This window comes from Vicugna pacos, chromosome 18 (assembly GCF_048564905.1).
Source record: "Vicugna pacos chromosome 18, VicPac4, whole genome shotgun sequence".
Taxonomy (NCBI): Eukaryota; Metazoa; Chordata; class Mammalia; order Artiodactyla; family Camelidae; genus Vicugna; species Vicugna pacos.
The window spans coordinates 22,961,808-22,976,354 of NC_133004.1; the positions used below are offsets into that span (position 1 = coordinate 22,961,808).

The following is a 14,547-nucleotide window of genomic DNA, read 5'->3' on the forward strand; positions in this document are numbered from 1 at the left end:
GAAAAATGTACATGAAACTACAAGGGAAAGTAGGGAATATGAAGTCAAAGCAGCTTTCATGGGAGTGAACTTACGTGGATTTCTTCTAGCGCCGGACGCTAGGCCAGAATGTAAGGATAGCTGCTGCATATTTTGGTCCCATGAAGTCCTTTTACTGCTTCATTTCAAAGTAGGTAAAGTATTAAGAATAGTACCATCAAATAAAATACTATTTAGTAAACCCAAAATTAAAGGGCTGCTGAGAAAGTCCAGCTTGTCTTTTTATCATAGAAATCGTGTCGATAGCATCTTTTTCACGGCTCGGACGACATCTGAACAAGCTTTAAATCCTTAAGACTGACCTTAATACAGCAACATTCGAGGAGACAAAATTTACTTTTATTTCTTTAAATATAGATAGTAAAGAGTGAAATTTTAATACTACATTCCTTAATATCTATAAAAAAATTTTCAACTCAAGTTTAAACAATCTCAATTTTTATTAAAGAAAAGTATAAAATATTGAATTCTACATTTTAAAACACTATTGTTTTAGGAATCAGTCAAGTCTCTTCATACTGCCAGCATGTTTCTACTGCTACCATAGTATCTTAAATAAGTCTATCTCCAACAATCTTGAATTCTGAAAAATAAATAGGAAAAAAACCATAAATTGATGTTCTCAAATCCTCTTCAAAATTTTTACCTGTGATTAACACATAAAATTGACCATCCTGACCATCTCAAGGTGTCCATTTGCATAGCGTGAGCAGCAGCCCCTCTAACGGGAGTGGAGTGATCTTTGAGCTGCATTTCCCCAGTGATCAGTGCAGTCGAGCAGCTAGGCTGTAGGTCATAATCCTTTATATGACACATGATTTGCAAAAATGTTTTCTCCATAGTTTACTCATGTGGCCCCCTTACTGGACATTTATGTTACCGTCTTCCTGCTGCAAATATCTCTAATTTGTAAATGCTGTATAAGCAGAAATGTTCAGAAGAGGTTATACCCCCACCAACTCCATTATACTCTTCATGATTTCTGTACAACTTCAAGTTATTTTCTCACCTCTGAATTAATACTAAAAAAAATTTTTTGGGTGGGGGTTAAGTTTGTTTTCAGAGGAGGTATTGGGCGTTGAATCCAGGACTTCATGCATATTAAGCACACACTCTACCACTTGAACTGTACCCTCCCCTCTGAATTAATACTTGTAACACTAAGCTACATTAACTAGAATTTACTTAACAGGTAGAGTAACATCCAATTTATTATGTTCATGACCCTCAGAGATAATGCTGATTACAATAAACACACTAACAAAGCCTAGTGAAGGACGACAGGCATTTGAAAGTCCATGTGTTATTCAAATTTTACCTCTTTTAAGTAGACTGATACCACTTTTCAACATAGATATTAATAATAAAACTTCTTGGGTTTCCCCGGGAGTCGTGCCATTTTTTTTTCCATTTCTTTTTTTAGTTTGTTCGCTTTGTATCTCTCCGCCATCGCTCTGAGATCCTCCGGGATACTCTGAAACCACGGAACGTGTTACCAGGATTGAGATAATTCTTTACTGTAACAGCTCTTCTACAATATACTAAAATGCCTCCACATCTTCAGAGAAGCACTATTGATTACATGGCATCTTCCAAGCAGGATGCAGTGTTTCCCTTGGCATATGAAGCACTGAATCTTCAAGCCATAAAAACCACTGTCAGCAAGGATGCTGTGCTGCCACTCCACTGCTGCCTGGTGCCCTGCCTGGTGCCCCACCCTGGCGCCGTGTTCTGTACGTCCCCTCACCTGCTTCCTCTGCAGCTCTCCAGCCTCCAGCCCGCTGGGCTCTTCCTCAGCGATCCTCCTCCCTATCGAACTAGGATCCCCCAGTTATATGTTATCATGCCTCATCTTCGCCATGTTTAATCAATGCATTTCTTGGTAGGCAGGAAGCCCCACCACTTGGGATAAGTGAAATTTGAACGTTAGAACATGCGTTGTACATTCTCACCTGATTTGCTCTTTCCAGAATATTAATTAACTCGCTGGCAATCTTCCAATCACTTCTAGTGATAAGGGTAATAGATACCCCAGTCCTCCTTCAAGGGGGAAAAACACTCAATGTAATTTGATTTGTAATTTATATTCATGACTCAGCTAGCCAAACAATTACAACAGCAGCAGCAAAACCTCAACGGTTTCACAACTCTACCCTGTATTAAGATTTAGTCATTCGGGGGGAAGGGAGTGGGAAGGGATAAACTGGGAGATTTGCAGATACTGACTGGTATACATAAAATAGATAAACAAGTTTATACTGTATAACACAGGGAAATATATTCACTATCTTGTAGTAGCTTACAGTGAAAAAACATGAAAATGAATCTGTATATTCATGTATGACTGAAGTATGGTGCTGTACACCAGAAACTGACACAACATTGTAAACTGACTACACTTCAATAAAAATTTAAAAATGTAAAAAAAAAAAAAAGATTTAATCATTCAAACAGCAATTTGGAATCTGAATAACCTACAGCTGTTTAAACAGCGTGTTACAGGGGAGTTACGTTATGATGGTGCTTTCAGGGTAAAAAGGTCCTCTTACATATGCCAGCTTGGCCAACAGAGTAACCACTGGGCATGGACTGAAATCGGATAGTGACAGGCAGCCAACAGCAGAGCGGTCTGGTTGATTCCGGAAAAGGCCAACTGGGCAGGGACAAAGTAATAAAGCAGGTTTGGGGTACAGCCCAGACAATTTACTGGCAAGAGGACAACAGTTTTTGAGTAAGAACAGCCTGTGAGGAGAGTAGGGAGGAGCCAGGTCTGGCTGCTTCCATGGGGAGGCTGTGCCTACTTACCCTGCTCTTCCGGTGCGCCCCACTCTGTGCACATACTCTTCGATGTTGCGGGGAAAATCGTAATTATACACATGTGTGATATCGTGGACATCGAGACCACGAGATGCTAAATCAGTAGCGATCAGTATTCTCACTTTTCCTAAAGAGTAGAGACACATTCTGGTACAAACCAACCCAAGACACATCCAATCAGGTGAACGATTATTGCTTTCAGTATTAAAACGCTTGAGGTAAGGGGAAGGTAGAGCTCAGTGGCAAAGCACATGCCTAGCAAGCATGAGGTCCTGGGTTCCATCCCCAGTGCTGCTGTTAAAAATAATAAATGAATAAAGAAATGAAGCCAATTATCTCCTCCCACCACCAAAGCCAAATAAATAAAAATTTTAAAATAAAATAAATAAATAAATAGAATCTAATTAACTCCCCCTACCATAAATAAATACATAAAAACACATAAGATAGTGAAAATGGAAAAGGGGTGCTTGTAAGTCTTAACTGCTGGCAGGTTACAACACAACAGATGACCACACTTCTAACGGTCCCTGGTCACCTGAACCACGTCAAAGGTAGGTGCTCTCCGGTAAATTATCCCCCACTGCAAATTACTACCTTGACATCCAGGTTTAAACATTAGCCTGAGATAGTTCTGAGAATCTGATTAATATTTAGAACTCTTAACAGCCGTTCTGGGATCTGCCCACCAAGGACAGATCTTAGAAATGGGTTTCATGAAAAGCTGCCATCACTCAGGCAAGCCCAGCACAGTATATATATTTTTTAAGTTTCTTTTTTTTAATTAAAAAAATTTTTTTTAATTTTTGGAGGGGAGAGGTAATTAGGTTTATTTACTTATTTATTTTTAATGGAGGCACTGGGGACTGAACCCAGGACCTTGTGCGTGCTATACCCTCCCCCCACAGTATACTTTTAAGCTGCGATATTAATTGTACAAATGTACCTGTTTTAAAGTTTTTTAATGCTCTCTCTCGATCGCTCTGTTCTCTGTTGCCGTGCAGAGACTCTACAGATATGTGTCGGATACCCAGGTCACTTGACAAATGGTCAGCGCTGAAGCCAAAGATAAAGTCAGGGATCTAAGTGATTATTCTCATACCACCATCAGTTCATCAGTCTTATTTCCATTAACAAAAGCCTGAAGTCACAATACTGTTAAGACATATACAACCCCATTTGAAATAAGCATGCAAATAGAAACAATGCTCCAGCCAAACCCAGGGCTGATGATGGGAACGTGAAGAAGATACCCACACAGCTTTCCGGCTAACAAATACGATGACTTTGTCTCTAGGAGACATGCTCTCTATGAAAGTCTGGATGTGCGACCGTTTCTCATCTTCTGTGGTGACAATTATATTTTGCTTCACAGTACTTACAGCCTAAAGGGTTCAAAGATCATAGGACATCAACATTAATGGTCAGTTCAAAATCTACCTTATTTCTGTCTTGGTTAAATGTTTTCAGAAACTGCTAGCAGGAAAAATGGCAGATCCTTGCAAAAGTGACCTGTTTCTATTCAAGGATTTACAGCTCAGCCTCTTGCTTTTTACTCACCCAAGCTAAGCTGCAAACTCTTGAATGCCTGGCAGTGTTGAAAGCAACCTTTGTAGGAAAAGGAATAACCCTGGTTTGAGGCCAAGGTTATGAAAACGGTCACCATGAATTATGGGTACACCCTTACAGTGAAGGAAGATGATCTACTTATGACAGAAAGAACTTGCATTCAGTAAATATTTTGACAACTTCACGCAAAATTTCAAAAGATCATTGGTACCATTTTTTGACCCAGAGATAAAACAGATTTTAGTAGCGTTTAATGAAAAGAACCAAGCATTCACCCTGTCTTTTCTGTGAAATCTAATGAAATAAGCCTAGGCAATGATCCATGATTAATTACTAGTGAGGAAGTAAAAAAGGTCAGTTTTCATGAATGATTAGTGGAAAGGCCATTATGATCATGAATGATTAATGAAATTAATGGATTAATTTCAATTATGAAGTGAAAAGCCAGAGAACTATATTTATAATGGCCAAAACATGAAATAATGAACATTTCCATAGTTAATGAGACATAAACAATAGCAATAAAAAACAAGCTTACAACTAGATCCAAAGTCCCAACATATACAATCATGGGCTCTTTCAAATAAGATTGTGCAAGTCTCCGGACAGCATATGGCCAAGTTGCGCTGGGAATAAAACATGATACACGAACGTTAAACATTTATTATAAATCTAACATTACTAAGATTCCCTAAGAATGCTATGAACGAAATTACCTGTGAAAGACAAAATTCAGGTTTTTAATGAGGCAGATTTTACAATGTATGCTTTCACAATGAATTGCTCAACTAGAATGAAACTACTAGTTTTAACCTTTAAAGAAGTTTAATGAATAGGTTTGTCAACCACAGGTGAAGGAGATCTACACCTTTCTAATCTATGGAAAGGCAAAATGAGTTCAGGTTTTAGATTTCTCTTGGCCTTTAAAAAGGGCAAAAAAAAAAAACAAAAAAACCCTAAACAAACAAACAAAACAAACACCCCAGTATTTTTCATACACTATCAGCACGGAAAACCAAGGGCTTATGCCAAACAAAAATGTGTTAACTGTACTGATGAATGGGTATGTAAATTCAGGTGTTTTCTTCACCCATATATGACGGAAGTAACCACCTTCTGCATAAAGATGTCAAGTTTAGAGAAAACAAAGTAAGTTTAGTGTATTTCCTCAATCACATACTGTTCTTTTTTATGCTAATGACAAAGGACACAAACCCAGGACAAAATGGTCTACAGATCACCCCGCATTTAAATAACAATCATTGCTGCCTCTGCTTTATTTTGGGCTAAGAAGTATTTGGTTAATATTTACCTCTAAGGACAGGTGATCACTTTTTCAAAGCTAAGACTCCCTAGAAAGTCAACCCTGCATGTTCTTATAAAAATCTAATTTATACTCCAGGGGTCACTGTCACACTGTTAGACTGCTTACACTAAGTGATGCCATCTTTCACCTACGACGTCAGAATACTTTCAAGTAAGCTCTAAAACCTGGTGCGGAAAGCCACGAACGGCTCCGTTCTGCTGCTTTCTCCTTTGCAGACTAGCAAACTGGACCCACCTTGTCATAACTGTCTGCCTGTCCGGGCGTACATCCAGTAAAATCTTCATTATCTGGGGTTCAAATCCCATATCCAGCATCTTGTCAGCTTCATCTAATACCTGCAATAAAAACGGCCAGAGGTGGAAGGTAGCTAATCCGTAGGCAGTCTTCATGAATACTAAGGTGACTTTTTCGTCTCCCCAATGACCTAAGCTATCTGTGGCTGCAGCACAGATTGATTTCAGTTTGCTAACTGAGAGTTTCTAAATCTATTTATGAAAAAATATTTAAATGCCCAAATATTCATGTGGAATTTTGGGACTTATCTGCATTTTCCATATTTACTAAGAACACTAAAAATGGGATTATCTGAAAATCCTTATTTTAACAAACCAGAGGGAATGGGAAACACTTCTAGGATTTCAGACCGTCATGAAATGGACAGCCATTCTCCACCCCTCCCCTTGTCTGAAGGTGGCCGACAGCAATGGCTAAATGAGCCATGCTGCTAATTTACCTCCTAAGGTGTATTTGGCACGTCAGAAATATCTTTTCTCTTGACATGAAGAAAAAAGACAATGAAATTTCAGTACACGGACAGCCATTCCAAAGGACTGATCTGACTTGAATTCAGTTCTCCTCCCAGTACCCCAAGCCCTGCTCGATTACCAGGTAGGTTATGCTCTTCAGGTACACAAAGTTATTCATTTGCAGATCGTTGAGCCTTCCAGGAGTGGCAATAATGATATCTACACCTTTCGATAAGTCCTTTATTTGTCCATCTCTATCTCCACCACCATATATACAAATACTTGAAAAAAATACAGACGTTCACGATCAGGTTAAGGAATATCCCATCACATGTCAAAATCCCAACCGACCTACGCATTTTGGATGTAATAACAAAATAAAGTATGTAAATCAAAAGAGGTATCAGGAGCCTTGGGCAGTACCAGCCCCTCTCTGAGAACTGTCCACAACCATCACCCCACAGCGGCGTGTCCTACAAAGAGTCACGTTTCCATCCTTGTTATCTGACCTGACCGCCCCCCCACCCCGACCCTGGCTACGGTTGATGTGGACCAGGGGTAACACCTGACCCAGGTTCAGCCAATCAGATTCTCATGATGTGTGAAAAGTAATGGGGAGAACATGTAAGGCTACAAATGATGAAAATGCTGCTGCCGGAACGGCCAAAGAGATGACTTACCTTCTAAGACCTTTGTATGAATATTTAGAACACTCAGCTTCCACTTGCAAAGCTAACTCCCGAGTGGGCGTAAGGACTAACATGCCGGGCCCATTCCTGGCTCTTTGGAGAGAAGATGTTATTAAAGTACCCATCTCAGATACATAGTCCCTGCATTCGGTGCTTTCCAAATTTGTAGAGGTGAGTGTCAAAGTCACAAACATGAACCATAAAAAGGGGGAGAACTACAGAAAAACAGCCAAACAGGAAAATCCTAGGGCTCAGATACAACCTTCCATTTGACACAGCCAGTGCTTTCCTGCATCAAGCATCCTCTCACAGGAATTGTATCGGAAATGGTAATTTAAACAATTTGTTTCACATGTTTCACTATAAGACTTTAATCCTACGTACTGCTTCCTAAAAATGTTCGGTTTATACTCCACCCGCACAATATATGAATCTATTCAACCCCTAAAGAGAACCCGGACGTAGAAATTCTTACACAGGCTGTGAGTCAATATGAATAAATCCAGGCATTAAGTAGGACAAAGTCTTCCCTGTTCCGGTTTGGGCTACTCCTATAAGATCTATTCCTTGTAGAATGATTGGCCATGCCTGTGACTGAAACAGAATGATACATATCACAAAAAGGGCCTTTTTTCCTGTGATGTGCCCCTCTTCTCCCAGCCCCAAACTCCTTTCAACATTCTGAGTGCTGGGCAGCAGTGGGAGAGGTGGGGGCTGGGGGACGCCATCAAAGACACAGCTCCTCCCTGGTGATGTAACTTCTAACCAGCAGAAATTGTTTGGGGGTGGGGAGGACAATTGGTAAAATACTTAAGTTTAAAGAAAACACACCTGGAGGAGGAGGGTATAGCTGAGTGGTAGAGTATGTGCCTAGCATGAACAAGGTCCTGGGTTCAATCCCCAGTATCTCCATCGGAATAAACAAATAAACCTAATTACTTCCCCCCAAACAAAAAAACAACAAAACACTTAGATAAATGAAAAATGAACATAAAAAAAATTAAGAAAACATACCTGAATTGGTGTTGGCTTTTGAAAACCTTCCTTTTCAATGTTTTTCATAACTTCGGGGTAACACTGAAATGCATCCTCAAATGTACACGTCGGATTGGGAATAGGACGTTTCTCCCCGTCTTTCAGGTCGTCACACGTTATGTTATAATTTTCCTTCCTTTAAGGGAAATAGAACAAGGATTAGTGGCTTTGGTCATTGTACTCCCCAAGCAAGCAGTTCTTCCCAACATTAGTCCAGGTTATATCTAGAAATTCAACTGCCAACTGATAAAGATGTAAGAAGAAATGTGAGCGAGCCCAACTTTTTCTAAACAGAATAGTTCTAGAGTAAAAAACTGCAATGTACCTATGAATGGGCCGAGGAAAATTTCACAGAAAGGTTAACAATAGACCCTGAGGTGGGGAGGGTGCAGCTCAAGCGGCAGAGTGCATACTTGGCATGCCCGAGGCACTGCCGAGGCCCTGGGTTCAATCCCTGGCACCTCCTCTAAAAAATAAAATAAGTAAACCTAATTACCTCCCCCCTGCCAAACAAACAAACAAACAAACAAATAAAAAGTCTTAGGGGAAAAAAATGGATTTTAAAAATTAAAAAAAAAAAAGAATGGAGCCTAAAAATTATGCACTTCATGAATCGAAGTCAGATTTGGCAAATACCTGATGGCCCACAGTGTTTCACACACATTTTTAAAAATTAATCCTCAACAGTCCTTGGAAGTGGGAATTATTCTCATTTGACAGGTGTTCTTTAGTTACTTGTCCAAGGTCTGAGCCCTACCCCTAACCTGGAACAACTGTTCTATCTGCTATACCACTATCTTAGTTTTATAACAGATATTAATAGAAAAAAATATTGCCTTAGGACCTATTTAATTCCAGATAATGAAGACTGAAGAGGAAGACATTATTCTGATATTCAGATCAGGTCAATTTCTTATGATTTGCAACAGCGGCAGAAATAATTCTCTAAAATGGTTGTCTAATACAGCAGGCACTAACCACACTGCCCTTCATATTAAAAATTCAGTTCCTCATTTATACTAGCTGTATTTCAAGTGTTCAGTGGCTATATGGATAGTAACGCCTCTATTTGACTCCAATATAGCTCATTTTCCCTCTTTGCCAAAAGTTCTATTGGACAGCAATGTTCTGAAATATATTATGTAGGATGCAACCAAATTTTCATTTGAATATGGAAGCTATAGCCTCAAATGCAATCATTTCAAATTTTTTCCTAAAGAGTTAATAGCATACCTATATAAACACTAACAAGTAATAAGACTACTCACCTCCAATTGTCTACCTGTTCCTGTGACATTGAACTTGTCGTTTCTGACTCCACGTAAAAGTTTTTCTTAATTGAAGGTAAACCTGGGACAGAGACGAAAATTCAACCTTGGATGAATAATGAGAATTTACATTTCATTGACACGAATTCCACGCTTGGCCAGCCAGGTTTACACCAGCCTCTAAGAACTCTCCCTTTTTGGTTTGTCTTCCAGTTACATTGTTCACCCAAGAAAGAGACCTTTAATAATGAAATATGAAAGAAACCACGCTTCACAGGTGAGTGATGATTCTTCTCTATAGCTGACTGACTTCTTCCTTGAAGGTCTATCCTGTTACTATTTAGGAATAAAATATTTCTCCTATTCCATCCTCTGAAGCTACTTTGTTTTCTTCTTTAAATGCTTATCATAACTCCTCCAAACTTAAATCCTTTTTCTGGACCCCCCGTCCCAAATCTCCCCACATACATGTGGTTGTGATGCCCCTGGACAGGCTGACCATCGCAGTGGAATTAACCACTGTTAACATTTGTCAGAGTTTAGTGCTCACTTTTTAACTTTAAATCAGTGATGTTGTATTGCTGCCTCATTTTGATCACCAGATTAGCACTTGAACTTACTCTGAAATTCAAACTCTGAATTTCTTCTCAAGAACTGTATGATTTTATTTAAAATTCTTTTATTTATTTTTAAATTTGTATTTATTCCTTTTTGAGGGAGGAAGGTAATTAGGTTTTAATTTATGTATTTATTTATTTTAATGGAGGTACTGGAGAGTGAACTCAGGACCTTGTGGATGCTAAGCACACACTCTACCACTGAGCTACACCCTCCCTTCTGTGTGATCTTATCAAATGTTTTTCTCTTCTTATTTTGCCATCGTTGGCCAGGACACTCCAAGATCAATTTTTGCTTAGTCCACAGCTAGATGTTAACTCATGGTTGGCAGGTTTACTCACTTCATTTCCCTTTTGGCCCAATTTTCTTTGTATTTTCATTAAACTTGTGCAGTGAGTTACCTCAAATAAGACAAGGTATAAATAAACTTAACATTTTAACTTTCCATTTATAACAAAAATCGCAACACAGACAACATCGAAATTACCATGCCTCAGGGACTAATTCCAGCGTTTCAAGTTCTACTGTCATTTTGCATATAGATTTCATTCCTAAAAGCAACACACTACTTAGAGGCTAAAAAACCTCAGTTAAGAGAAACACCACCACCTGTACATGTCGGGATGCAGCACTAACCTGCCCACTTCTTTTCGCTCCATTTCCAAATATTTTCTCGCAAGTTATCCCAATCAATCAACTTCTGATCTCTTGAAACATCCTTCCTTGCGTCTTTTCCACCAGAAGTTTGGATAGCAGCAACATCTGCTTCCAAACAAACAATTAGTTTCCAAACAAATCCTACCAGTCCAAGGCCAAAACTATTTTTACTATTTTCTGTTTTTAATAACCCAACAATAATGCTTTAAATAGAAAATTCAGGAATTCAGTCCAACAGTGCCATGATAATTCTGGTCAGGATTTGTCAAGTTATCTACTTCAGATTTCTGAAATGCAAAAAAAATTTACTGGGTAAGTTAAGTAGCATGAGAGCCTAGTGTCTGCTAATAAGTCACACACCATTTAATCTTTACAACAACGCTGTGCGGCAGACGCTGCCCCAGGTAAATGGAAGAAGTCTTAGAGCTTTTCAGAGGTTCCTTCCCGAGAAACACCGAAAGGCGATGCTGCCATCTGATCCAATGCTTTTTGCTTCTGGAAATATTTCAATACGGCTTTTTCCCTAGTCCAAGCAGATCTGAGAGTTTTTGAAAAATATCAAATAAGTAGTCAGTTTTCAAAGTCAGGCACATTCCAGGGAAGTGACCACTAGGCAGGAGACCACGACTAATCCTTGCTCTACCATCAACAGTGAAATGTCTTAAAAGGTTGTTTTCTTTTTACTCAAAAGTAAGGTTCCTAGGCTGAACCACAGAGGTTAAGTGTTTTGATTTGAGGAAAAACATGCTAGGATTTCATAGGAAAAAAAATTCTGTTACAGACAAGATTTAATGAAAGCAATCCAAAGCTTTGCTGTCAGGAAAAGCAGCTATAAAATGGCTTATAACATGACTGAAACATTTTAAACTTTACAGGGCTTTAGTGGGTAAAAATTACTTACCAACTCTGCGTTCTGATTTGTATTCTTCTTGTTTTTTAACAAGATCATCTATCACCGTTTTCGCTTTGCTCTGCATTGCCTTGGTGCCAAAAATCCTTACTTCTGCCTCAGGGTACCCTTTTATTACCTAGATACAAGGGGAAAAATAGGTGAGACTGAAGTTCCTTCACCCTTCTCCCCTCCAACAATCACTCGACTTCAAACAGTATAAAAGTATAAAGTAAATATAGTATTGCTATCAATCAGCGTCTAAGATATTATGAATGGATGACAGTTTAGGTGAGTTAAGAAGTATGAAAAGCTTTGGTAACTTACCTAAGTTACCACAGCATGTCAGCAACTGAACAGAGACTAGAGTTAGGAATGAACTATGCTTTTTAAAGATTTAAGAACACAGATCACTTACCTGTATTTTGGTGGATGTTGTGCTCTGAATCTCATTTATTTTTGATCCACCACGGCCTGTTTTTAAAAATAAAGGAATCTTTAAAAATAAATAAATAAAAATAAAGGAATAAAAAAAAAAGCAACTTGAAATCAATAAGGGGAAATTTACCTACTTTGCTCAAAGAACCTTCTCTAGTTCCTTCCCAAATCATCCAAACAAAGGCTCCTAGGGTTCAGTAATCACTTTCAGTTTGGAAAAAAGAAAGCATTTCTATTTCAAATTTTGGTGGATGGTAGGAGGCTCCTTTCCCAGAGAAGGTACTAAGGAGCCATCATCAGCCCAAGCAAAGACAAGACTAATTGGACCCAAAGTGTTGGCAAGAATGTGGAGAAACTGGAACCACTGCACATTACAACTCAATAAAAAAGTTCCAGTTACAAAGGGTCAAAGTTCTTGAATAGATCTTTCTTTAAAGATATATTTATGTTCAACGGGTATATATGAAAAGATGGCGAAGTCAGAGAAATGCAAATCAAAACCACAGTGCGGTATCACCTTATGCCCGTTACCATGGCTAGCATCAAAAAGACAAGGGGTAACAAGTGTTGGTGAGGATGTGGAGAAAGGGAACCCATATGCACTGTGGGTGGCAATGAAAATTAGTGTGGCCGCTATTTAAACATTATGGAGGTTCCTTTGAAAAGTAAAAATAAAGTTACCATATGATCCAGCAATTCCACTCCTGGGAATTTATGCACAAGAATTGGAATTAGGATCTCCAAAAGATACCTACACTTCCATATTCATTTCACCATTATTCACAGTAGCTAAGAAGTGGAAATTACCTAATTATCTGTCAACAGAAGATTGGATGAAGAAAATGTGGTATATACATACAATGGACGTTTTCAGCCTTAAAAGGAAATCCTGCCATTTGTGACAACATAGATAAACCTTGAGGACATTACACTTGCCATTTGTGACAACATAGATAAACCTTGAAGACATTACACTAAGTGAAATAAGCCAATCACAAAAAAACAGTGGGCCACTTCTATCAGGTGTTTAATGTAGTCAAACTTACAGAACCAAAGTGGAACAGTGGTTGTTAGGGATGGGGGAATGGGGAAATGAGTAGTTCAGTAGGTAGATTCTGTCATGCATGATGAGAATCTTCTAGAGATCTACTACACAACGTTGTTCTTACAGTCAACAATACTGTACCATACACTGTACGCTTAAAATCATCGTCTACTACAAGTGGCAAACCTAAATTCCAATCTTTTTTTTGGAGGGGGAGGTGATTAGGTTCATTTACTTATTACTATTTACTTTAACGGAGGTACTGGGGATTGAACCCAGGACCTTGCGCATGCTAAGCACACGCTCTATCACTGAGCCAAGCCCTCCCCTCTAAATTCCAATCATTTTAAAATGCTTTTCAAAAATGAATTTGTAAGACTCAAGATATACTAAGAAAAACGATGCTGTTTTCCAGCAGATAAATCATATTCAAGTTAAAGAAACTAAATGCAAGATATGGGTAATGTTCTGAGCAGCCTTTAATATCCTTCATCTTCTTATCTTTGGTTAATGGCTCTAACCCGTGCTCCAGTCGACTGACTTCAGCACTCCTCTCTTGTTCATCTTGGGGTAAGCTGCCAAAGATCTATCTTTCATCCCAAAGATTTCATAAGTCTAAGAGTCTGTTCTCCCAAAACATCGTGTATATAAAATATCAAAAGCTACACTGAACGACACCATTCTAGCACCAGAAGGTATTAGAAGCACTACAAGAAGAGAGCTGAGTCTCTTCGGATGGCAGATGATTGGAGGGGAGGAGAGTGGGCGTGGACGCTGGGCCCAGTCCCCGCCCACCTCCCCGGCCAGGCCTGCGTGCCCACCCTCCGGCTCTCACCGATCACCGCGCCGACCCAGTCGTTCTTCAACCTGAAGGACAGCGGCGGTTCCTGACAACCAGCGACCCCAGGCTGCTGAAGACCACAGGGGTCCCTCCAGCCGCCGACTCTGCCGCGCCTATGGCCTCCTCGCCCTCTCGGGTTCGTCTCCTCCGCCGACCTCCTTTCCAGAGCCCGAGACACTGCCTCGCCCCGCCCGGAAGCAACGACCCAAGAGGAGGCGTTGGCGCCTGCTTCCTGCCTGGACATGGTACCGGGAAGAAGATCCGGCACGTCCGACGTCGTTGCTGCTGCAGCCCTCGTCCGACCGACGTCGGGCTAGTCCACTAGGGCAACCACGCAGCTGCAAATCGAGGGCTGCGTGAGCCCCGCCCCGCCCGCCCAGCCACGCGTCCATTGGTGGACGAGGCGCCATGGGCGGGGCCTGCGGGGCTCGCCCAATCCGCGCCATTTCTGCAGCGCGCAGGTTGGAGGAGTCCGTGCGCCGCCCTTGCTCTTCCCCGGGGCTTTTGCACTTTGCCGCTCTGAACTCCTTTCTGTACCTACTTCCCGGGGCTCCAAAGCATCTCCTAAT

At 40.1% G+C, this 14,547-nt stretch overlaps 1 protein-coding gene across 2 annotated transcripts; it reads right to left on the reverse strand.

Moving 5' to 3' along the window:
- Positions 1-460: 460 nt before the first annotated feature.
- On the reverse strand, positions 461-14,294 carry DDX43 (DEAD-box helicase 43). Of its 2 annotated transcripts, none has more exons than XM_006204430.4 (17): positions 13,973-14,294; positions 12,073-12,128; positions 11,667-11,793; positions 10,745-10,870; positions 9,491-9,572; positions 8,202-8,358; positions 7,663-7,781; positions 7,179-7,280; positions 6,638-6,779; positions 5,987-6,087; positions 4,964-5,051; positions 4,114-4,241; positions 3,803-3,912; positions 2,845-2,983; positions 1,992-2,079; positions 1,358-1,513; positions 461-622 (listed from the first exon to the last, which is right to left on the reverse strand). In XM_006204430.4, exons 1-16 carry the CDS (start codon positions 14,220-14,222, stop codon positions 1,397-1,399), a joined length of 1,932 nt encoding a protein of 643 aa, XP_006204492.3. In that variant the 5' UTR covers positions 14,223-14,294; the 3' UTR covers positions 461-622; positions 1,358-1,396. The 2 variants fall into 2 exon arrangements, with proteins under 2 accessions (XP_006204492.3, XP_072798728.1); XM_072942627.1 differs by having other exon boundaries at positions 10,745-10,873.
- Positions 14,295-14,547: the final 253 nt, after the last annotated feature.